This window comes from Coloeus monedula (assembly GCF_965178545.1).
Source record: "Coloeus monedula genome assembly, chromosome: 34".
NCBI lineage: Eukaryota > Metazoa > Chordata > Aves > Passeriformes > Corvidae > Coloeus > Coloeus monedula.
The window spans coordinates 936110-960502 of record NC_138814.1 but is presented as its reverse complement, the minus strand read 5'-3'; the positions used below and the strand labels follow the sequence as shown (position 1 = coordinate 960502).

General features: G+C 58.9%; 1 protein-coding gene and 1 long non-coding RNA gene across 2 annotated transcripts in view; one reads left to right on the top strand and one right to left on the bottom strand.

Moving 5' to 3' along the window:
* MYBPC2 (myosin binding protein C2) overlaps positions 1-23755 on the bottom strand; it is a 44914-nt gene extending 21159 nt beyond the window's left edge. Inside the window, exons 1-14 of the mRNA XM_082299798.1 lie at positions 23708-23755; positions 22497-22655; positions 22037-22054; positions 21838-21915; positions 20994-21142; positions 19980-20097; positions 19301-19349; positions 17712-17771; positions 14954-15156; positions 7376-7508; positions 6856-6980; positions 5590-5695; positions 3671-3837; positions 93-258 (exon numbers count right to left, since the gene is read on the bottom strand). Of these exons, the coding sequence (XP_082155924.1) occupies positions 93-258; positions 3671-3837; positions 5590-5695; positions 6856-6980; positions 7376-7508; positions 14954-15156; positions 17712-17771; positions 19301-19349; positions 19980-20097; positions 20994-21142; positions 21838-21915; positions 22037-22054; positions 22497-22655; positions 23708-23726 (1550 nt within the window). The 5' untranslated portion in view covers positions 23727-23755. The remainder of the gene's footprint in view (positions 1-92; positions 259-3670; positions 3838-5589; positions 5696-6855; positions 6981-7375; positions 7509-14953; positions 15157-17711; positions 17772-19300; positions 19350-19979; positions 20098-20993; positions 21143-21837; positions 21916-22036; positions 22055-22496; positions 22656-23707) is intronic.
* LOC309583923 lies at positions 3869-5559 on the top strand. The gene is made up of 3 exons (XR_014227184.1): positions 3869-4392; positions 4619-4653; positions 4754-5559. It is a non-coding gene; the product is annotated as an uncharacterized lncRNA (long non-coding RNA).
* Positions 23756-24393: the final 638 nt, after the last annotated feature.

Genomic DNA, 24393 nt, shown 5'->3' with positions numbered 1-24393 from the left:
AAGTGCCCCAACCCCCCCCCAAGTGCCAAATCCCCCCCCAGGACCCCCCCGAGCCCCTTTCCCCTCTCCCCCGCAGCTGCCGGGGCTCCCACCTGCCCGAGTGGGTGATGTGGATGCGTTTGCTGGGCCGGACCTCGACGCCGTTCTTGAACCAGCGCCCGGTGACCTTCTCGTCCGACACCTCGCACTTGAACACGGCCTGCTCGGTGGCCTGCACCGTGAGGTCCGCGATGCCCTGCAGCACCTCCAGCTGCTTGTCTGGGGGGCGAAACGGGCGCTGGGGGACCCCAAAATCCCGGCTGGAGACCCTCAGTAACCCCGGGACCCCAAAATCCCGGATGGAGCCCCACAGTAACCCCGGGACCCCAAAATCCCGGCTGGAGACCCTCAGTAACCCCGGGACCCCAAAATCCCGGATGGAGACCCTCAGTAACCCCGGGACCCCAAAATCCCAGCTGGAGCCCCACAGTTATCCCTGGGACCCCAAAATCCTGATGGAGCCCCACAGTTATCCCTGGGACCCCAAAATCCTGGATGGAGCCCCACAGTTATCCCTGGGACCCCAAAATCCCGGATGGAGCCCCACAGTTATCCCTGGGACCCCAAAATCCCGGGTGGATCCCCCACAGTTATCCCTGGGACCCCAAAATCCCGGATGGACTCCCACAGTTATCCCTGGGACCCCAAAATCCTGGATGGAGCCCCACAGTTATCCCTGGGACCCCAAAATCCCGGATGGAGCCCCACAGTTATCCCTGGGACCCCAAAATCCCGGATGGAGCCCCCACAGTTATCCCTGGGACCCCAAAATCCTGATGGAGCCCCACAGTTATCCCTGGGACCCCAAAATCCTGCCTGGAGCCCCACAGTTATCCCCGGGACCCCAAAATCCTGATGGAACCCCACAGTTATCCCTGGGACCCCAAAATCCTGATGGAGCCCCACAGTTATCCCTGGGACCCCAAAATCCTGATGGAGCCCCACAGTTATCCCTGGGACCCCAAAATCCTGATGGAGCCCCTCAGTTATCCCTGGGACCCCAAAATCCCGGATGGAGCCCCACAGTTATCCCTGGGACCCCAAAATCCTGATGGAGCCCCACAGTTATCCCTGGGATCCCAAAATCCTGATGGAGCCCCACAGTTATCCCTGGGACCCCAAAATCCCGGATGGAGCCCCCCAGTTATCCCTGGGACCCCAAAATCCTGGATGGAGCCCCACAGTTATCCCTGGGACCCCAAAATCCCGGATGGAGCCCCACAGTTATCCCTGGGACCCCAAAATCCCGGATGGACTCCCACAGTTATCCCTGGGACCCCAAAATCCCGGCTGGAGACCCTCAGTAACCCCGGGACCCCAAAATCCCGGATGGAGCCCCACAGTTATCCCTGGGACCCCAAAATCCCGGCTGGATCCCCCACAATTATCCCTGGGACCCCAAAATCCCGGATGGAGCCCCACAGTTATCCCTGGGACCCCAAAATCCCGGATGGATCCCCACAGTTATCCCCGGGACCCCAAAATCCTGATGGAGCCCCACAGTTATCCCTGGGACCCCAAAATCCCGGGTGGATCCCCCACAGTTATCCCTGGGACCCCAAAATCCCGGGTGGAGCCCCACAGTTATCCCTGGGACCCCAAAATCCCGGGTGGAGCCCCACAGTTATCCCTGGGACCCCAAAATCCCGGATGGATCCCCACAGTTATCCCTGGGACCCCAAAATCCCGGATGGATCCCCACAGTTATCCCTGGGACCCCAAAATCCCGGATGGAGCCCCACAGTTATCCCTGGGACCCCAAAATCCTGGATGGAGACCCTCAGTTATCCCTGGGACCCCAAAATCCTGGTGGATCCCCTCAGTTATCCCTGGGACCCCAAAATCCCGGATGGAGACCCTCAGTAACCCCGGGACCCCAAAATCCCGGATGGAGCCCCACAGTTATCCCTGGGACCCCAAAATCCCGGATGGATCCCCACAGTTATCCCAGGAGCCCAAAATCGCTGATGGAGCCCCACAGTTATCCCTGGGACCCCAAAATCCTGATGGAGCCCCACAGTTATCCCTGGGACCCCAAAATCCCGGATGGACTCCCACAGTTATCCCTGGGACCCCCAAATCCTGATGGAGCCCCTCAGTTATCCCGGGACCCCAAAATCCCGGATGGAGCCCCTCAGTTATCCCTGGGACCCCAAAATCCCGGATGGAGCCCCCACAGTTATCCCTGGGACCCCAAAATCCCGGATGGAGCCCCCACAGTTATCCCTGGGACCCCAAAATCCCTGATGGACTCCCACAGTTATCCCTGGGACCCCAAAATCCCGGATGGAGCCCCCCAGTTATCCCTGGGACCCCAAAATCCTGCCTGGAGCCCCACAGTTATCCCTGGGACCCCAAAATCCCGGATGGAGCCCCACAGTTATCCCTGGGACCCCAAAATCCCGGATGGACTCCCACAGTTATCCCTGGGACCCCAAAATCCCGGATGGAGCCCCACAGTTATCCCTGGGACCCCAAAATCCCGGGTGGATCCCCCACAGTTATCCCTGGGACCCCAAAATCCCGGCTGGAGACCCTCAGTTATCCCTGGGACCCCAAAATCCCGGATGGAGCCCCACAGTTATCCCTGGGACCCCAAAATCCCGGATGGAGACCCTCAGTTATCCCTGGGACCCCAAAATCCCGGGTGGATCCCCCACAGTTATCCCTGGGACCCCAAAATCCTGATGGAGCCCCACAGTTATCCCTGGGACCCCAAAATCCCGGGTGGAGCCCCCACAGTTATCCCTGGGACCCCAAAATCCCGGGTGGAGCCCCCACAGTTATCCCTGGGACCCCAAAATCCTGATGGAGCCCCACAGTTATCCCCGGGACCCCAAAATCCTGATGGAACCCCACAGTTATCCCTGGGACCCCAAAATCCTGATGGAACCCCACAGTTATCCCTGGGACCCCAAAATCCTGGATGGAGCCCCACAGTTATCCCTGGGACCCCAAAATCCTGGATGGAGCCCCACAGTTATCCCTGGGACCCCAAAATCCTGGATGGAGCCCCCACAGTTATCCCTGGGACCCCAAAATCCCGGGTGGATCCCCCACAGTTACCCCTGGGACCCCAAAATCCCGGCTGGATCCCCACAGTTATCCCTGGGACCCCAAAATCCTGATGGAGCCCCACAGTTATCCCTGGGACCCCAAAATCCCGGCTGGAGCCCCCACAGTTATCCCTGGGACCCCAAAATCCTGATGGAGCCCCACAGTTATCCCTGGGACCCCAAAATCCTGGAAGGAGCCCCACAGTTATCCCTGGGACCCCAAAATCCTGATGGAGCCCCACAGTTATCCCTGGGACCCCAAAATCCCGGCTGGAGCCCCACAGTTATCCCTGGGACCCCAAAATCCCGGATGGATCCCCACAGTTATCCCTGGGACCCCAAAATCCCGGGTGGATCCCCCACAGTTATCCCCGGGACCCCCCAGGACCCATCCAGGACCCCTTGGGACCCTCCAGGACCCATCCAGGACCCCCCAAACTCCTCTGAACATCCCTTGGACCTTCTGGGATCTCCAGGACCTTCTCCAAGGTGACCCCCAAACATCTCCTGGTGCCCTCTCAACCCCTCCAGGCCCCATCCAGGCCCCATCCAGGCCCCGTCCAGGACCCCCCCACCTTCCACGATGACCTCGGCCTCGGCCTCGCCGCCGTTGGTGAGGATCCGGTAGCGCCCGGTGTCCTCCTTGGTGGCCTCGTTGAGGATCAGGAAGTGCTTCTTGCCGTCCTTCTTGAAGCGGTACTTGAAGGCGTCCTCGCGGGTCAGCTCCACGCCGTCCTTCATCCTGGAGCGGGGCGGGCACGGCGTGGGCACGGCGTGGGCATGGAGGGACACAGGGTGGACGTGGGGGTGGGCATGGAGGTGGACACGGGGTGGACACGGGGTGGGCACGGCGTGGGCGTGGAGGGACACAGGGTGGACGTGGGGGTGGGCATGGAGGTGGACACGGGGTGGGCACGGCGTGGGCACGGCGTGGGCGTGGAGGGACACAGGGTGGAGGTGGGGGTGGGCATGGAGTGGACACAGGGTGGACACGGGGTGGGCGTGGAGATGGACATGGGGTGGGCACGGGGTGGACATGGAGGGACACAAGGTGGACGTGGGGGTGGGCATGGAGTGGACACAGGGTGGGCACAGGGTGGATGTGGTGGTGGGCATGGAGGTGGACATGGGGTGGGCATGGAGTGGAAATGGGGTGGGCATGGAGGTGGGCACAGGGTGGGCGTGGAGGTGGACACGGGGTGGGCATGGGGTGGGCGTGGGGTGAATACGGGGTGGGCAAGGAGGTGGAGATGGATGGACAAAGGATGGACACAAGGTGGACATGGAGGGATATGGGGTGGACATGGGGTGGGCATGGGGTGGGCATGGAGGTGGACACGGGGTGGACACGGAGGTGGACATGGGGTGGGCATGGGGTGGGCATGGGGTGGGCATGGAGGTGGACACGGGGTGGACAAAGGATGGGCATGGGGGTGGACATGGAGGGACACAAGGTGGACGTGGGGGTGGGCATGGAGTGGACACAGGGTGGGCACAGGGTGGATGTGGTGGTGGGCATGGAGGTGGACATGGGGTGGGCATGGAGGTGGACATGGAGGTGGACACGGGGTGGACACGGGGTGGACATGGAGGGACACAAGGTGGACGTGGGGGTGGGCATGGAGTGGACACAGGGTGGACATGGGGTGGGCATGGAGGTGGGCACGGGGTGGGCACGGGGTGGGCATGGATGGACAAAGGATGGACACAGGGTGGACATGGAGGGATATGGGGTGGGCATGGGATGGGCACGGGGTGGACGTGGAGGTGGGCATGGAGGTGGACATGGGGTGGGCATGGGGTGGGCATGGAGGTGGACACGGGGTGGACACGGAGGTGGACACGGAGGTGGACAAAGGATGGACACAAGGTGGACGTGGAGGTGGGCGTGGAGGTGGGTGTGGAGGTGGACATGGGGTGGACAAAGGATGGACACAAGGTGGACATGGAGTGGACACAAGGTGGACGTGGGGGTGGGCATGGAGTGGACACAGGGTGGACATGGGGTGGACGTGGAGGTGGGCATGGAGGTGGACATGGGGTGGGCACAGGGTGGGCGTGGAGGTGGACATGGAGATGGACATGGGGTGGGCACAGGGTGGGCATGGAGGTGGACATGGAGATGGACATGGGGTGGGCATGGGGTGGACGTGGAGGTGGACATGGAGATGGACATGGGGTGGGCACGGGGTGGACGTGGAGGTGGGCATGGGGTGAGCATGGGGTGGATACAGGGGAACATGGGATGGACACAAAGTGGACATGGAGATGGACATGGGGTGGGCATGGGATGGGCATGGGGGTGGACATGGGATGGACACGAGGTGGACATGGAGGGACATGGGGTGGGCATGGGATGGGCATGGGGTGAGCGTGGAGGGACACGGGATGGACCCGGGATGGACCCGGGATGGACACGGGGATGGACACGGGGATGGACACACGGACACGGGATGGACACGGGATGGACCCACGGCCCCGGTCACCCCCTTACCACATGACCTGCGCCCCCTCCTCGGACACCTCGGCCTCCAGCACCACCCGGTCGCCCACCACCACCTGCTGGTCCTCGGGGCCCTTCATGATGGTCACCGGCGGCTCTGGGGGCACACACAGGTAAGGGGTGGCCGGCAGGGGTCACCCCATGTCCACCCCAGGACCCCACCCCATGTCCCTCCATGTCCACCTCATGTCCACCCCAGGACCCCACCTCATGTCCACCTCCATGTCCACCCCAGGACCCCACCCCATGTCCACCCCAGGACCCCACCCCATGTCCACCCCAGGACCCCACCCCATGTCCCTCCATGTCCACCCCATGTCCACCCCAGGACCCCACCTCATGTCCACCTCCATGTCCACCCCAGGACCCCACCCCATGTCCCTCCATGTCCACCCCATGTCCACCCCAGGACCCCACCCCATGTCCCTCCATGTCCACCGCAGGATCCCACCCCATGTCCCTCCATGTCCACCCCATGTCCACCTCCATGTCCACCTCATGTCCACCCCAGGACCCCACTCCATGTCCACTCCATGCCCACCCCACGCCCACCCCCAGCCCTCCACGCACACACGGCATTCCTGGTTTTTTTGGGCTCCCTGGGCTGGACACAGGGGTGACCGCAGGGCTGGACACAGGGGTGACCACAGGGGTGGCCGGAGGGGTGACCATAGGGGTGGCCACAGGGGTGGTGGCGGGGCCGTCCAGCTGCAGGGGTGGCCGCAGTAGTGGCCAGATACAGGGGTGGCTGTAGGGGTGGCCACAGGGGTGGCCACGGGGCCGTCTGGCCGCAGGGGTGGCCGCAGGGATGACCATAGGGGTGTCCGGACACAGGGGTGGCTGCAGGGGTGACCGCAGGGGTGACCATAGGGGTGTCCAGCCGCAGGGGTGGCCGCAGGGGTGACCATAGGGGTGTCCGGACACAGGAGTGGCCGCAGGGGTGGCCGCACACAGGAGTGGCTGCAGTGATGGCCACAGTGGTGGCTGCGGGGCCGTCTGGCCGCAGGGATGACCATAGGGGTGTCCAGCCGCAGTGGTGGCCGCAGGGGTGGCCATAGGGGTGTCCGGACACAGGAGTGGCCACAGGGGTGGCCGCAGTGGTGGCCGCAGGGGTGGCCGCAGGGGTGGCCATAGGGGTGTCCGGACACAGTGGTGGCCGCAGGGATGACCACAGGGGTGTCCAGCCGCAGGGGTGGCCGCAGGGGTGGCCGCAGGGGTGGCCGCAGGGGTGGCCGGGGCCCGTCCGGCCGCACTGACCCTTGACGAAGACCTCGGTGAAGCACTTCTCGTCGTTGACCCGGCACTCGTAGGCGGCGTCGTCGGCCAGCGAGCACTTGGTGATGGTCAGGATGCGCTTGAGCCCCACGTTCTCAAACACGTACCTGGGGGCACGGGGGCACACCTGGGCACACCTGGGCACACCTGGGCACACCTGGGGGGTACCTGGGGGGTACCTGGGGGCACCTGGGGCACACCTGGGCACACCTGGGCACACCTGGGGGGTACCTGGGGGTACCTGGGCACACCTGGGGGGGCCTGGGCACACCTGGGCACACCTGGGCACACCTGGGGGGGTCTGGGCACACCTGGGGCACACCTGGGTGTAGCTGCGGGGGGCACCTGGGGACAGCTTGGAGGCCACTGGGTGGCATCTGGGAACACCTGGGGGTCACTCTGGCACAGCTGGGGCACAGCTGGGTGTACCTGGGCGTACCTGGGCACACCTGGGGCACACCTGGGCACACCTGGGCACACCTGGGCACACCTGGGCACTCACTTGTTGCTGGGCTTGATGAGCTGCCCGTTCTTGTACCACTTGAGGGGCAGGTCGGGGTTGCTGAGCTCCACCATCAGCCGGATCTTGTTCCCTTTGTCCACCTGGTAGGCGGGGTCCAGCTTCCGCACGAAGGCTGGGGGGCGGGCCGGGGTCAGGGCACCCCAAAAACACCCCAAATCCCCCCAAAAACCCCCAAATCCCCCCACAAAAACCCCCCAAATCCCGCCCAAAAAACCCCAAATCCCCCCCCAAAAAACCCCAAATCCCCCCCCAGAAAAAACCCAAATCCCCCCCCAAAAAACCCCAAATCCCCCCCAAAAAACCCAAATCCCCCCCCCAAAAAACCCCCAAATCTCCCCCAAAAAACCCCAAATCCCCCCCAAAAAAACCCCAAATCCCCCCGAAAAAACCCAAATCCCCCCCCAAAAAACCCCAAATCCCCCCCCAAAAAAACCCCAAATCCCCCCCCCAAAAAAACCCCCAAAGCCCCCCCAAAAAACCCCCAAAGCCCCCCCCCAAAAAACCCAAATCCCCCTCAAAAAACCCCAAATCCCCCCCAAAAACCCCCCAAATCCCGCCCAAAAAAACCCCAAATCCCGCCCAAAAAAACCCCAAATCCCGCCCAAAAAAACCCCCAAATCCCGCCCAAAAAAACCCCAAATCCCCCCACAAAAAACCCCCAAATCCCCCCCCAAAAACCCCCAAATCCCGCCCAAAAAAACCCCAAAGCCCCCAAAAAACCCCCAAATCCCCCTCCCAAAAAACCCAAATCTCCCCCAAAAAACCCAAATCCCCCCCAAAAAACCCCAAATCCCCCCCAAAAAAACCCCAAATCCCCCCCCAAAAAAACCCCCCAAATCCCCCCCAAAAAAACCCCAAATCCCCCCCCAGAAAAAACCCAAATCCCCCCCCAAAAAACCCCAAATCCCCCCCAAAAAACCCAAATCCCCCCCCCAAAAAACCCAAATCCCCCCCCAAAAAAACCCAAATCCCCCCCAAAAAAACCCAAATCCCCCCCAAAAAAACCCCAAATCCCCCCAAAAAACCCCAAATCCCCCCCCCAAAAAACCCCAAATCCCCCCCCAAAAAAACCCCAAATCCCCCCCCAAAAAACCCAAATCCCCCCCCAGAAAAAACCCAAATCCCCCCCAAAAAACCCAAATCCCCCCCCCCAAAAACCCCAAATCCCCCCCCAAAAAAACCCCAAATCCCCCCCCAAAAAAACCCCCAAATCCCCCCCCAAAAAACCCAAATTCCCCCCAAAAAACCCCAAATCCCCCCCAAAAAAACCCCAAATCCCCCCGAAAAAACCCAAATCCCCCCCCAAAAAAACCCCCCAAATCCCCCCAAAAAAACCCCAAAGCCCCCAAAAAACCCCCAAATCCCCCCCCAAAAAACCCAAATCCCCCCCCAAAAAAACCCAAATCCCCCCCAAAAAAACCCCAAATCCCCCCAAAAAACCCCAAATCCCCCCCCCAAAAAACCCCAAATCCCCCCCCAAAAAACCCAAATTCCCCCCCCAAAAAACCCCAAATCCCCCCCAAAAAACCCCAAATGCCCCCCAAAAAACCCAAATCCCCCCCAAAAAAAACCCCCAAATCCCCCCCCCAAAAAACCCAAATCCCCCCCAAAAAAACCCAAATCCCCCCCCAGAAAAAACCCAAATCCCCCCCCAAAAAACCCCAAATCCCCCCCCAAAAAACCCCCAAATCCCCCCCCAAAAAACCCAAATTCCCCCCAAAAAACCCCAAATCCCCCCCCAAAAAAACCCCAAATCCCCCCCAAAAAACCCCAAATGCCCCCCCAAAAAACCCCAAATCCCCCCCAAAAAACCCAAATCCCCCCCCAAAAAACCCAAATCCCCCCAAAAAACCACCCCAAATTCGCCCCCCAAATCCCCCAAATCCAGCCCCAGAACGCCTCAAAATCCACCAGAAAGCCCCAAAAATCCCCAAATTTCACCCGGAAATCAACAGATTTCCACCAGAATTTCCCCAAAAATCCCCCAAAAATCCCCCCAAATCCCCAAATTTGCCCCAAAATGCCCCAAAATGCCCAAAACCCCCTAATTTTCCCCAAAATCTCCAATCTTCCCCCAAATCCCGCCCAAAATCCCCCCAAATTCCCCCAAAATCCACCCAGAAATCCCCAAATCTCCCCCAAAATCCCCAAATCCCCCCCAAAATCCCCAAATTTCCCAGATTTGCCCCAAATCGGCACCTTCGCTCTTCTTGGGCTCCACCTTGATCTTCTTGAGCCTCTTGAGCCGCCCCCATCCCCCAAATCCCCCCAAAAAATCCCCCCAAAACCCCTCGAAAACCCCTCAAAATCCACCTAAAAATCCCCAAATTTCGCCCAAATTTGCCCAAAAATGCCCGAATTTGCCCCAAATCGGCACCTTCGCTCTTCTTGGGCTCCACCTTGATCTTCTTGAGCCTCTTGAGCCGCCCCCATCCCCCAAATCCCCCCAAAAAATCCCCCCAAAACCCCTCGAAATCCCCTCAAAATCCACCTAAAAATCCCCAAATTTCACCCAAATTTGCCCAAAAATGCCCGAATTTGCCCCAAATCGGCACCTTCGCTCTTCTTGGGCTCCACCTTGATCTTCTTGAGCCTCTTGAGCCGCCCCCATCCCCCAAATCCCCCCAAAAAATCCCCCCAAAACCCCTCGAAAACCCCTCAAAATCCACCTAAAAATCCCCAAATTTCGCCCAAATTTGCCCAAAAATGCCCGAATTTGCCCCAAATCGGCACCTTCGCTCTTCTTGGGCTCCACCTTGATCTTCTTGAGCCTCTTGAGCCGCCCCCATCCCCCAAATCCCCCCAAAAAATCCCCCCAAAACCCCTCGAAATCCCCTCAAAATCCACCTAAAAATCCCCAAATTTCACCCAAATTTGCCCAAAAATGCCCGAATTTGCCCCAAATCGGCACCTTCGCTCTTCTTGGGCTCCACCTTGATCTTCTTGAGCCTCTTGAGCCGCCCCCATCCCCCAAATCCCCCCAAAAAATCCCCCCAAAACCCCTCGAAAACCCCTCAAAATCCACCTAAAAATCCCCAAATTTCGCCCAAATTTGCCCAAAAATGCCCGAATTTGCCCCAAATCGGCACCTTCGCTCTTCTTGGGCTCCACCTTGATCTTCTTGAGCCTCTTGAGCCGCCCCCATCCCCCAAATCCCCCCAAAAATCCCCCCAAAACCCCTCGAAAACCCCTCAAAATCCACCTAAAAATCCCCAAATTTCGCCCAAATTTGCCCAAAAATGCCCGAATTTGCCCCAAATCGGCACCTTCGCTCTTCTTGGGCTCCACCTTGATCTTCTTGAGCCTCTTGAGCCGCCCCCATCCCCCAAATCCCCCCAAAAAATCCCCCCAAAACCCCTCGAAAACCCCTCAAAATCCACCTAAAAATCCCCAAATTTCACCCAAATTTGCCCAAAAATGCCCGAATTTGCCCCAAATCGGCACCTTCGCTCTTCTTGGGCTCCACCTTGATCTTCTTGAGCCTCTTGAGCCGCTCCCATCCCCCAAATCCCCCCAAAACCTCTCAAAATCCCCCCCAAAATCCACCCAAACCCCTCAAAATCCACCTAAAAATCCCCAAATTTCACCCAAAATGCCCAAATTTGCCCAAAAATGCCCGAATTTGCCCCAAATCGGCACCTTCGCTCTTCTTGGGCTCCACCTTGATCTTCTTGAGCCTCTTGAGCCGCCCCCATCCCCCAAATCCCCCCAAAAATCCCCCCAAAACCCCTCGAAAACCCCTCAAAATCCACCTAAAAATCCCCAAATTTCGCCCAAATTTGCCCAAAAATGCCCGAATTTGCCCCAAATCGGCACCTTCGCTCTTCTTGGGCTCCACCTTGATCTTCTTGAGCCTCTTGAGCCGCCCCCATCCCCCAAATCCCCCCAAAAAATCCCCCCAAAACCCCTCGAAAACCCCTCAAAATCCACCTAAAAATCCCCAAATTTCACCCAAAATGCCCAAATTTGCCCAAAAATGCCCGAATTTGCCCCAAATCGGCACCTTCGCTCTTCTTGGGCTCCACCTTGATCTTCTTGAGCCTCTTGAGCCGCCCCCATCCCCCAAATCCCCCCAAAAATCCCCCCAAAACCCCTCGAAAACCCCTCAAAATCCACCTAAAAATCCCCAAATTTCGCCCAAATTTGCCCAAAAATGCCCGAATTTGCCCCAAATCGGCACCTTCGCTCTTCTTGGGCTCCACCTTGATCTTCTTGAGCCTCTTGAGCCTCCCCCATCCCCCAAATCCCCCCCAAAAATCCCCCCCAAACCCCTCGAAATCCCCTCAAAATCCACCTAAAAATCCCCAAATTTCGCCCAAATTTGCCCAAAAATGCCCGAATTTGCCCCAAATCGGCACCTTCGCTCTTCTTGGGCTCCACCTTGATCTTCTTGAGCCTCTTGAGCCTCCCCCATCCCCCAAATCCCCCCAAAAAATCCCCCCAAAACCCCTCGAAATCCCCTCAAAATCCACCTAAAAATCCCCAAATTTCACCCAAAATGCCCAAATTTGCCCAAAAATGCCCGAATTTGCCCCAAATCGGCACCTTCGCTCTTCTTGGGCTCCACCTTGATCTTCTTGAGCCTCTTGAGCCGCCCCCATCCCCCAAATCCCCCCAAAAATCCCCCCAAAACCCCTCGAAAACCCCTCAAAATCCACCTAAAAATCCCCAAATTTCGCCCAAATTTGCCCAAAAATGCCCGAATTTGCCCCAAATCGGCACCTTCGCTCTTCTTGGGCTCCACCTTGATCTTCTTGAGCCTCTTGAGCCGCCCCCATCCCCCAAATCCCCCCAAAACCTCTCAAAATCCCCCCCAAAATCCACCCAAACCCCTCAAAATCCACCTAAAAATCCCCAAATTTCGCCCAAATTTGCCCAAAAATGCCCGAATTTGCCCCAAATCGGCACCTTCGCTCTTCTTGGGCTCCACCTTGATCTTCTTGAGCCTCTTGAGCCTCCCCCATCCCCCAAATCCCCCCAAAAAATCCCCCCAAAACCCCTCGAAATCCCCTCAAAATCCACCTAAAAATCCCCAAATTTCGCCCAAATTTGCCCAAAAATGCCCGAATTTGCCCCAAATCGGCACCTTCGCTCTTCTTGGGCTCCACCTTGATCTTCTTGAGCCGCCCCCATCCCCCAAATCCCCCCAAAAAATCCCCCCAAAACCCCTCGAAAACCCCTCAAAATCCACCTAAAAATCCCCAAATTTCGCCCAAATTTGCCCAAAAATGCCCGAATTTGCCCCAAATCGGCACCTTCGCTCTTCTTGGGCTCCACCTTGAGCCTCTTGAGCCGCCCCCATCCCCCAAATCCCCCCAAAAATCCCCCCAAAACCCCTCGAAATCCCCTCAAAATCCACCTAAAAATCCCCAAATTTCACCCAAATTTGCCCAAAAATGCCCGAATTTGCCCCAAATCGGCACCTTCGCTCTTCTTGGGCTCCACCTTGATCTTCTTGAGCCTCTTGAGCCGCCCCCATCCCCCAAATCCCCCCAAAAAATCCCCCCAAAACCCCTCGAAAACCCCTCAAAATCCACCTAAAAATCCCCAAATTTCCCCCAAATTTGCCCAAAAATGCCCGAATTTGCCCCAAATCGGCACCTTCGCTCTTCTTGGGCTCCACCTTGATCTTCTTGAGCCTCTTGAGCCGCCCCCATCCCCCAAATCCCCCCCAAAAATCCCCCCAAAACCCCTCGAAATCCCCTCCAAATCCACCTAAAAATCCCCAAATTTCGCCCAAATTTGCCCAAAAATGCCCGAATTTGCCCCAAATCGGCACCTTCGCTCTTCTTGGGCTCCACCTTGAGCCTCTTGAGCCGCCCCCATCCCCCAAATCCCCCCAAAAATCCCCCCAAAACCCCTCGAAAACCCCTCAAAATCCACCTAAAAATCCCCAAATTTCGCCCAAATTTGCCCAAAAATGCCCGAATTTGCCCCAAATCGGCACCTTCGCTCTTCTTGGGCTCCACCTTGATCTTCTTGAGCCTCTTGAGCCGCCCCCATCCCCCAAATCCCCCCAAAAAATCCCCCCAAAACCCCTCGAAAACCCCTCAAAATCCACCTAAACATCCCCAAATTTCGCCCAAATTTGCCCAAAAATGCCCGAATTTGCCCCAAATCGGCACCTTCGCTCTTCTTGGGCTCCACCTTGATCTTCTTGAGCCTCTTGAGCCGCCCCCATCCCCCAAATCCCCCCAAAAATCCCCCCAAAACCCCTCGAAATCCCCTCAAAATCCACCTAAAAATCCCCAAATTTCACCCAAAATGCCCAAATTTGCCCAAAAATGCCCGAATTTGCCCCAAATCGGCACCTTCGCTCTTCTTGGGCTCCACCTTGATCTTCTTGAGCCTCTTGAGCCGCCCCCATCCCCCAAATCCCCCCAAAAAATCCCCCCAAAACCCCTCGAAATCCCCTCAAAATCCACCTAAAAATCCCCAAATTTCGCCCAAATTTGCCCAAAAATGCCCGAATTTGCCCCAAATCGGCACCTTCGCTCTTCTTGGGCTCCACCTTGATCTTCTTGAGCCTCTTGAGCCGCCCCCATCCCCCAAATCCCCCCAAAAAATCCCCCCAAAACCCCTCGAAATCCCCTCAAAATCCACCTAAAAATCCCCAAATTTCCCCCAAATTTGCCCAAAAATGCCCGAATTTGCCCCAAATCGGCACCTTCGCTCTTCTTGGGCTCCACCTTGATCTTCTTGAGCCTCTTGAGCCGCCCCCATCCCCCAAATCCCCCCCAAAAAATCCCCCCAAAACCCCTCGAAAACCCCTCAAAATCCACCTAAAAATCCCCAAATTTCGCCCAAATTTGCCCAAAAATGCCCGAATTTGCCCCAAATCGGCACCTTCGCTCTTCTTGGGCTCCACCTTGATCTTCTTGAGCCTCTTGAGCCGCCCCCATCCCCCAAATCCCCCCAAAAAATCCCCCCAAAACCCCTCGAAATCCCCTCAAAATCCACCTAAAAATCCCCAAATTTCACCCAAATTTGCCCAAAAATGCCCGAATTTGCCCCAAATCGGCACCTTCGCTCTTCTTGGGCTCCACCTTGATCTTCTTGAGCCTCTTGAGCCGCCCCCATCCCCCAAATCCCCCCAAAAAATCCCCCCAAAACCCCTCGAAAACCCCTCAAAATCCACCTAAAAATCCCCAAATTTCGCCCAAATTTGCCCAAAAATGCCCGAATTTGCCCCAAATCGGCACCTTCGCTCTTCTTGGGCTCCACCTTGATCTTCTTGAGCCTCTTGAGCCGCCCCCATCCCCCAAATCCCCCCAAAAAATCCCCCCAAAACCCCTCGAAAACCCCTCAAAATCCACCTAAAAATCCCCAAATTTCACCCAAATTTGCCCAAAAATGCCCGAATTTGCCTCAAATCGGCACCTTCGCTCTTCTTGGGCTCCACCTTGATCTTCTTGAGCCTCTTGAGCCGCCCCCATCCCCCAAATCCCCCCAAAAATCCCCCCAAAACCCCTCGAAATCCCCTCAAAATCCACCTAAAAATCCCCAAATTTCGCCCAAATTTGCCCAAAAATGCCCGAATTTGCCCCAAATCGGCACCTTCGCTCTTCTTGGGCTCCACCTTGATCTTCTTGAGCCTCTTGAGCATGCCGCGCAGGTCGGTGATGCCGTACTGGAAGGCGATGCGCTCGTACTCGCTCTTCTTGGTGACGCCCTTGAGCAGCTCCCAGATCTCGGGTGGGATCAGATCTTCCTCATCGTCCTTCTTCTTCTTCTTCTTCGTCTCCTCCGCCTGCTCCTCCCTGGGGGGCCCCAGGGCTTGTCCTCGCGCCTTCGGCCTCAGCCTCATCCTCATCCCGAAGTTCTCCTCATCCCGTCCCCAGCTTCATCCTCATCTTCATCCCCATCTTCATCCCCATCTCATCCTTGTCCCCATCTCATCCTCATCTTCATCCTCATCCTCGTCCCAAAGTTCTCCTCATCCCGTCCCATCTCCATCCTCATCCCCATCTCGTCCTCATCTTCATCCTCACCTTCATCCTCATCCCAAAGTTCTCCTCATCCTCATCTTCGTCCTCATCCCAAAGTCCTCCTCATCCTGTCCCCAGCTTCATCCTCCTCATCCTCATCTTCATCCCCATCTCATCCTTGTCCCCATCCTCATCCTCATCCCAAAGTTCTCCTCATCCCGTCCCCATCTTCATCCTCATCTTCATCCCCATCTCATCCTTGTCCCCATCTTCATCTGCATCTTCATCCCCATCTCATCCTTGTCCCCATCTTCATCCTCATCTTCATCCTCATCCTCATCCCAAAGTTCTCCTCATCCCATCCCATCTCCATCCTCCTCATCTTCATCTTCATCCCCATCTCATCCTTGTCCCCATCTTCATCCTCATCTTCATCTTCATCCTCGTCCCAAAGTTCTCCTCATCCCGTCCCATCTCCATTCTCATCCCCATCTCGTCCTCATCTTCATCCTCACCTTCATCCTCATCCCAAAGTTCTCCTCATCCTCATCTTCGTCCTCATCCCAAAGTCCTCCTCATCCTGTCCCCAGCTTCATCCTCCTCATCCTCATCTTCATCCCCATCTCATCCTTGTCCCCATCTTCATCCTCATCCTCATCCCAAAGTTCTCCTCATCCCGTCTGCATCTTCATCCTCATCTTCATCCCCATCTCATCCTTGTCCCCATCTTCATCCTCATCCTCATCCTCATCCCAAAGTTCTCCTCATCCCGTCCCCATCTCCATCCTCCTCCATCCTCGTCCTCATCTTCATCCTCATCTTCATCCTCATCCTCGTCCCAAAGTTCTCCTCATCCCATCCCATCTCCATCCTCCTCATCTTCATCTTCATCCCCATCTCATCCTTGTCCCCATCTTCATCCTCATCTTCATCCTCGTCCCCGTCTCATCCTCGTCTTCATCCCAAAGTTCTCCTCATCCTCATTCCCATCTCATCCTCATCCTCGTCCTCATCTTCATCCTCATCTTCATCCTCATCCTCATCCCAAAGTTCTCATCCCGTCCCATCCTCATCCTCCTCATTTTCCTCATCTTCATCCTCATCCTCGTCCTCATCTTCATCTTCATCCTCATCTTCATCCCAAAGTTCTCCTCATCCCATCCCATCTCCATCCTCCTCATCTTCATCCTCCTCATCCTCATCCCAAAGTTCTCATCCCATCCCCATCTCCATCCTCGACATCCTCCTCGTCCTCATCTTCATCCTCATCCCAAAGTTCTCCTCATCCCATCCCCATCTCCATTCTCATCCCCATCTCATCCTCACCTTCATCCCATCCCCATCTTCATCCTCCTCATCCTTATCCCCATCTCATCCTCATCTTCATCCCAAAATCATCATCCTTACCCCATCCCATCTCCATCCTCCTCATCTTCGCGAGCGTCATCCTCATCCTCATCCCACCATCGCACTCATTCCGTGGTCATCTTCAGCCTCATCCTCACCCCATCATCTTCATCCTCATCCCATTGCCACCGTCATCTTCATCCCATCCCCGCCTTCATCATCCCCATCTTGATCCTCACCCTCATCATCTTCCTCCCATCCCATCCCATCCTCACTGGATCCCATCTTCATCCTCACCCTCATCATCCTCACCCTCATCATCCCGTCACCGCCTTCATCACCCCCATCCCAATTCCATCCTCACCCTCATCCTCTTCATCCTCACCCTCTTCATCCTCATCCTGCCACCTTCATCACCCCATCCCAATCCCAATCCCACCCTCATCCTCTTCATCCCATCTTCATCCTCACCCTCTTCATCCTCACCCTCATCCCACCATCTTCATCACCCCAACCCTGACCCCATCCTCATCCTCTTCATCCTCATCCTCTTCATCCCGCCACCGCCTTCATCACCCCAACCCTGATCCCTTCCTCATCCTCTTCATCCTCACCCTCATCATCCTCACCCTCATCCTGCCACCTTCATCACCCCCATCCCAATCCTATCTTCATCCTCATCCTCCTCATCCCATCCCCACCTTCATCCCATCCCCACTTTCATCACCCCAACCCTGATCCCATCCTCATCCTCTTCATCTTCATCCAATCCCCGCCTTCATCATCCCATCCCATCCTCACCCTCCTCACCTTCATCCCACCACCACCTTCATCACCCCATCCCAATCCCATCCTCATCCTCTTCATCCCATCCCATCTTCATCCTCACCCTCATCATCCTCACCTTCATCCCACCACCACCTTCATCACCCCCATCCCAATCCCAATCCCATCCTCATCCTCTTCATCCCATCCCCACCTTCATCACCCCAACCCTGACCCCGATCATCTTCATCCCCTCCTCCTCCTCCTCCTCCCACCTCTTCTTCAGGAGCCCGCTGAAGTCCAGCTCTCCGGCCGTGTCGCTCTTGGCCTCACCCCTGGGGGGACAGCGGCGCTTTTGGGGCATTTTGGGGGTCCCCAGGGGGTCTTGGGGTCCAGGAGGGGTCCCCAGGGGGGTCTTTGGGGGAATTTGGGGGATTTTGGGGCATTTTGGGGGTCCCCAGGGGGTCCCCAGGGGGTCTCGGGGTCCAGGAGGGGTCCCCAGGGGGGCTCTTTGGGGGAATTTGGGGGATTTTGGGGGTCCCCAGGGGGTCTTGGGGTCCAGGAGGGGTCCCCAGGGGGGGTCTTTGGGAGGATTTGGGGGGATTTTGGGGGTCCCCAGGGGGTCTTGGGGTCCAGGAGGGGTCCCCAGGGGGGGTCTTTGGGAGGATTTGGGGGGATTTTGGGGGTCCCCAGGGGGGTCTCTGGGAGGATTTGGGGGGATTTTGGGGGTCCCCAGGGGGTCTCTGGGAGGATTTGGGGGGATTTTGGGGGTCCCCAGGGGGGGTCTCTGGGAGGATTTGGGGGGATTTTGGGGGTCCCCAGGGGGTCTCTGGGAGGATTTGGGGAGTTTCGGGGGCTTTTGGGGGGAATTTTGGGGGGATTTGGGGGTCTCAGGGTCTAGAAGGGGTTCCCAGGGGGGTCTTTGGGGGGATATTGGGGGGCTTGGGGGGATTTTGGGGGTCTCAGGGTCCAGGAGGGGTCCCCAGGCGGGGCTTTGGGGGAATTTTGGGGGATTTCAGGGGCTTTTGGGGGTCCCCAGGGGGTCCCAAGGGGGGTCTTCGGGAGGATTTGGGGGGATTTTGGGGGGGTTGGGAGGATTTTGGGGGGGTCTCGGGGGAAATTTGAGGATCCCAGGAGGGGTTTGGGGGGTCTTGGGGAAGGTTTGGGGGTCCCGGGGTTAATTTGGGGGTCCCAGGAGGGGATTTGGGGTCTTGGGGAAGGTTTTGGGGTCCCAGGGGGGTTTTGGGGGGGGTCCCGGGGAGGTTTTTCGGGGGATCCCAGGGGGGTTTTTTGGGGGTCCCGGGATGGTTTTTGGGGAGTCCCGGGATGGTTTTTGGGGAGTCCCGGGGGGGTTTTTGGGGGGTCCTGGGGGGGGTTTATAGGGGTCCCGGGGTTAATTTGGGGGGTCCCGGGGGGGGTTTTGGGGTCCCGGGGGGTTTTTTGGGAGTCCCGGGATGGTTTTGGGGGGTCCCGGGGGGGTTTTTGGGGGTCCCGGGGTTACTTTGGGGAGCCCCGGGGGGGGGTTTTGGGGGTCCCGGGGGGGGTTTTGGGAGTCCCGGGATGGTTTTGGGGGGTCCCGGGATGGTTTTGGGGGGTCCCGGGGTTAATGTGGGGAGCCCCGGGGGGGTTTTTGGGGGTCCCGGGGTTAATTTGGGGGGTCCCGGGGGGTTTTTGGGGAGTCCCGGGGGGGTTTTTGGGGAGTCCCAGGATGGTTTTGGGGGGTCCTGGGGGGGTTTTTGGGGGTCCCGGGGTTAATTTGGGGGGTCCCGGGGAGGCTTTTGGGGAGTCCCGGGGGGGTTTTTGGGGGTCCCGGGGTTAATTTGGGGGGGTCCCGGGGGGTTTTTGGGGGGTCCCCCACACTCACGTCCTCTTGAAGGCCTGCAGGACGTTGTCGGAGCCCGAGGGCCGGGTGGCTGCGGGGGGAGGGCGGTGAGACCCCCCCCAAAAACCCCCCCGGCCCCCTCCCCTCACCCCAAATTGGGGTGCCATGGGGTTTTTAGGGGGTCCTGGGAGGTTTTGGGGTGTCCCAGAGAGGTCCCAGGGGGGTTTTGGGGTGCTCTGGGGTTTTTTTGGGGTGTCCCAGGGGGGTTTTGGGGTGCTCGGGGGCATTTTGGGGTGCCCGGAGAGTTTTTGGGGTGTCCCTGGAGCTTTTTGGGGTCCCAGGGGTGCCCCGGTGGATTTTGGGGCACCCCGGGAGGATTTTTGGGGTGCCCCGGGGGGGTTTTTTGGGGCGCCCCAGGGGGGGTTTTTGGGGTTCCCGGGGGGGGGGCTTTTTTGGGGTGCCTCGGGGGGGTTTTTTTTAGAGCACCCCGGGGGGTTTTTTTTTGGGGTGCCCCGGGGGGGTTTTTTGGGGTGCCTCGGGGGGGTTTTTTGGGGTGCCTCGGGGGGTGTTTTTTTGGGGTGCCTCGGGGGGGATTTTTTTAGAGCATCCCGGGGGGGATTTTTTTTTGGGGTGCCCGGGGGGGTTTTTTGGGGTGCCTCGGGGGGGATTTTTTTTTGGGGTGCCCGGGGGGGTTTTTTTTGGGGTGCCCGGGGGTTCCCACCCTCGACGTCGATGTTGAAGGAGCAGCTGTCCTTCTTGTCCTTGGCCGTGACCTCGCAGCGATAATCGCCCCGGTCATTGGGGGCCACCTTGGAGATGCAGAGCTCGAACGTGAACACCTGGGGACAGCAACGGGGACAGGTGAGAGCTGGGGACATCAGTGGGGACATCAACGGGGACATCAACGGGGACAGGTGAGAGCTGGGGACATCAATGGGGACATCAACGGGGACATCAGTGGGGACATCAGTGGGGACATCAGTGGGGACAGGTGAGAGAACGTGAACACCTGGGGACACCAATGGGGACATCAGGGACAGGTGACAGCTCGAAGGTGAACACCTGGGGACAGTGGGGACATCAGTGGGGACATCAACGGGGCCAGGTGAGAGCTGGGGACACGAACACCTGGGGCCATCGGGGACTTTGGGGCCAGGTGAGAGCTGGGGCCATCGGGGCCACCATCGGGGCCACCATCGGGGCCAGCGTTGGGGGCAGCGTTGGGGGCAGCGTTGGGGGCAGGAGGGGACACGCACGAGGGTGGCACCAGAGACCCCTCCCAGTGTCCCCAGTAACCCTCCCAGTCCTTCCCAGTGCCTCCTCAGTGCCTCCCAGTAACTCTGGCAGTCCCCCCAGTCCCTTCCAGTCCCCCTCAGTGCCTCCCAGTGCCCTCCCAGTGCCATGTCCTGACTCCCAGTGCCCTCCCAGTGCCATGTCCTGACTCCCAGTTCCTCCCAGTGCCCTCCCAGTGCCTCCCAGTGCCATGTCCTGACTCCCAGTGCCCTCCCAGTGCCTCCCAGTGCCTCCCAGTGGCCTCCCAGTGCCATGTCCTGACTCCCAGTTCCTCCCAGTGCCTCCCAGTGCCATGTCCTGACTCCCAGTGCCTCCCAGTGCCCTCCCAGTGCCCTCCCAGTGCCATGTCCTGACTCCTAGTCCCTCCCAGTCCCTCCCAGTCCTCTCCCAGTGCCTCCCAGCGCCCCTTCAGTCCATCCCAGTGCCCTCCCAGTCCCTCCACCTTGCTCTCCTTGTCGCAGCTCTCCTTGAACTGGAAGCGGGTGCCGCTCTTGGCTCCCAGTTCGAGCCACTTCCCCTTGAACCACTTCACACTGGGCTTAACTGGGAGCTGCGAGCCGTCCACGCGCGCCGTGGCCACCACCTCCCCCCCTGGGGACCCCCGGCGTCACTCGGGACCCCAAAACCCCCCCAAAATCCAACCAGGACCCCCCAAAATCCACCCAGGACCCCTCAAACCCCCCCCCCCCCCGGACCTCCAAACCCACCAGTCCCTCCCAGTATCCCCAGTATGGGGACACAGGGACCCCCCCCCCCCCCACCCACGGCCACCACCTCCCCCCCTGGGGACCCCTGGTGTCACTCGGGACCCCCCCAGGACCCCCCGAGGGACCCCAAAACCCCCTCGGGAGCCCCCAAACCCCTCCAGGGACTCCCCGGGACCCCCCCAGGAGCCCCCCAAGCCCCATGAGACCCCTCAGGACCCCCCAAAACCCCCCCGGGACCCCCCAAAAATGCCCTCAAACCCCCCCCCCCCCAGGAGCCCCCAGCACCTCCCAAGTGCCCCCAGGACCCCCCCAGAATTCCCCAAACTCCCCCCGGACCCCCCAAAACCCCCCCCAAGACTCCCCGAGGGACCCCAAAAACCCCCCCAGGGACCCGTCCAGGAACCCCCAAAACGCCCCCAGGACCCCCCCAAACCCCTCCTGGGACCCCCCAAGACCCCCCAGGACCCCCCCCAAAACCCCCTCGGGAGCCCCCAAACCCCTCCCAGGACCCCCCAGGATTCCCCAAACCCCCCCAGGACCCCCCAGGACCCCCCAAAACCCCCCCAAGCCCCCCCTCACCGCTCTCCACCACGACATTTTGGGGTTTGCTGATGAAGAGCCCCTCGGGATCTCGGGGTTCGGGGGGGTTGATTTCGTCTGGGGGGGGTCAGGGGGGGTCAGAGACCCCCCAAAATCAGCAGGAGGGGGGGGGGGACAAACACGGGGGAGGGGGGGGTGTCCCCCAAATTTTGGGGGGGGGGGGGGGGGCAACACTCACCTAAATCATCCTTGGGCTCTGTAGGGAGGGGGGAGGGGGGGTCAGAGCGGGGACCCCAAAAGTGACAGCGACCCCCCCCCCCCCCAAAAAAACCTGCCCCCCCTGCACCCAGACCCCCCAAACCCCCCCAGACCCCCAAAATCTGCCCCGCTCCCCCTCCAGACCCCCCCAAAACTGCCCCCCCCTCCTCCTGACCCCCCCAAAGCCCCCCCAGTCCCCCCAAATTTGCCCCCCCCCGCACTAAGACCCCCCCAAAATTTGCCCCACTCAAGACCCAGATCCCCCCAGACCCCCAAAATCCGCCTCCCCCCCCCCCTCCTGACCCCCCCCCAACCCCCCCAGGAACCCCAAAATCCGCCTCCAGACCCCCCCTAACTCCCCAAAATTCCTCCCCCCTGACCCAAAACCCACCCGGCACCCAAACCTGACCCCCCCCCCCCCCAATCTGCCCTCCCCCCACCTTTGGGGGGCTCTGCCGGCCCTCCCCCGCCGCCTCTCCCTCTTTTTGCCCATTTTCCGCCTTTTTCTCCTCTTTTTCTCCTCTTTTTTCTCTCTTTTTTCTCCTTTTTCTCCTCTTTTTTCTCCTTTTTCTCCTCTTTTTTCACCTCTTTTTTCGCAGCTGGGGGGGGGGGGGGCGGAAATTCGGGCTGAACCCAACCCCTCCCCCCACCCCTAAAACCCCCCAATCCCCCCAAAACCCCCCCCAAACCCCTCCCCCACCCAAAACAACCCCCAAACCCCCCCCCCAAACCGCCCCCCCCCTCTGTCCCCAATTCGGAGGGGGGGGGGGGTGGCGGATGCCGGGGGGGGCAGATTTGGGGGGGCCCCCCCTCGGTGACCCCCCTCCCCTCCCCCCCCCGGGCTATATAAGGCAAGATTTGGGTGCTGCCCCCCCAAAAATAGCGCGGGGTCAGGTGACAGCGGGCTCGGGTGACATTTTTGGGGGGGTCAGGGGGGGTCGGGACCCCCCCGCTGTGACCCCCCCCCCCCAAAAAAAAAAAACAACGGGGTGGGGAGGGGCTTTAAAAAGGGATTAAACCCCAAAAATTCCCTCCCCCCCAAAAAATGTCACCCCTCCCCCCCCCCCCCCAAAAGAACCAAAAAGTGCCGCGTCAGCACCTGGAATTCCCCTCCCCCCCCGGGGTGAAGTGAGAGCCCCAAATTCTCCTTTTTTCCCCCCAAAATTCGCCCCCCCAAATTCTCCTCACCCCCCCTCCCCCCCCCGGAATTAATTACCCCCCTCCCCCCCCTGTAATTAACGGGATAAATTGATTCCTCCCCCCCCCCCCCCCCCCCGCTCCCTTTCCGCGTTAATTACTCCGCTCATTAATTACCTGCCCCCCCCCCCAGGTAATTAATTAATTAATTAATTAAGACCTTGTTTCCCCGAGGTAATAACGCCCCCCCCGCCCTCCGGGATAATTAATTAACGCCCATTAATTAACCACCCCCAAGCTAATTAAAGACCAAAAAAAAGAAACCCCCACCCCTCCCCCATCATATTTATTAATTACTATTTTAAATTAATTATAAATTAATAATTAGAAATTATCGATGATAAATTATAAAGTGTAATTATAAAGTGTAAAGTATAAACTATAAATTACAAATTATTAATGATAAATTATTTATTATTAATTAACCTTCCCCCCCCCCTCGTTAATTAATTACCGGCCTTGGCCTCGGGCATGGCGGCGGCGGAACGGGGGGGTCCCAACTGCCCCCACCCCCCCCCGGACCCCCCCTTTAATGGGGACCCCCCCCCAAAACCTCGAGGCCACGCCCACCTTGGCCACGCCCTCACCTGTGGCCACGCCCCCTCGGGGGGGGAATTCTGCCCCCCCCGCTGTCACCCCAATGGAACATTCCAGAACCCCCCTCCCCCCCAGTCCCGAATTTTGGGCGTTTCCAACCCCTCCCCCCACATTTTGGGGTGTCTCCCCCTCCCCCTCCCCGATTTCAGGGGGTTCCCAGCCCCCCCTCCCAAATTTTAGGGGGGGGGGGGTCCCACAATCCCCTCCCCTTCCCCCCCCCCCAAATTCAGGGTGGTCCCGGCCTCCCTTTCCCCCCCCACCTCAATTTTCAGGGGGTCCCACCCCCCCTCTCCCAAATTTAGGGGGTCCCAACCCCCAAAAAAAGAGGTCCCACCCCCCCTTTTCCCAATTTTAGGGGTCCCAACCCCCCCAAAAAAGAGGTCCCACCCCCCCCTTTCCCAAATTTAAGGGGCTCCCACCCCCCCCTTTCCCAAATTTAGGGGCTCCCACCCCCTCTTTTCCCAAATTTCAGGGGTCCCACCCCCCCCTTTTCCCAAATTTCGGGGGGTCCCAACCCCCCCAAAAAGGGACTCCCACCCCCCT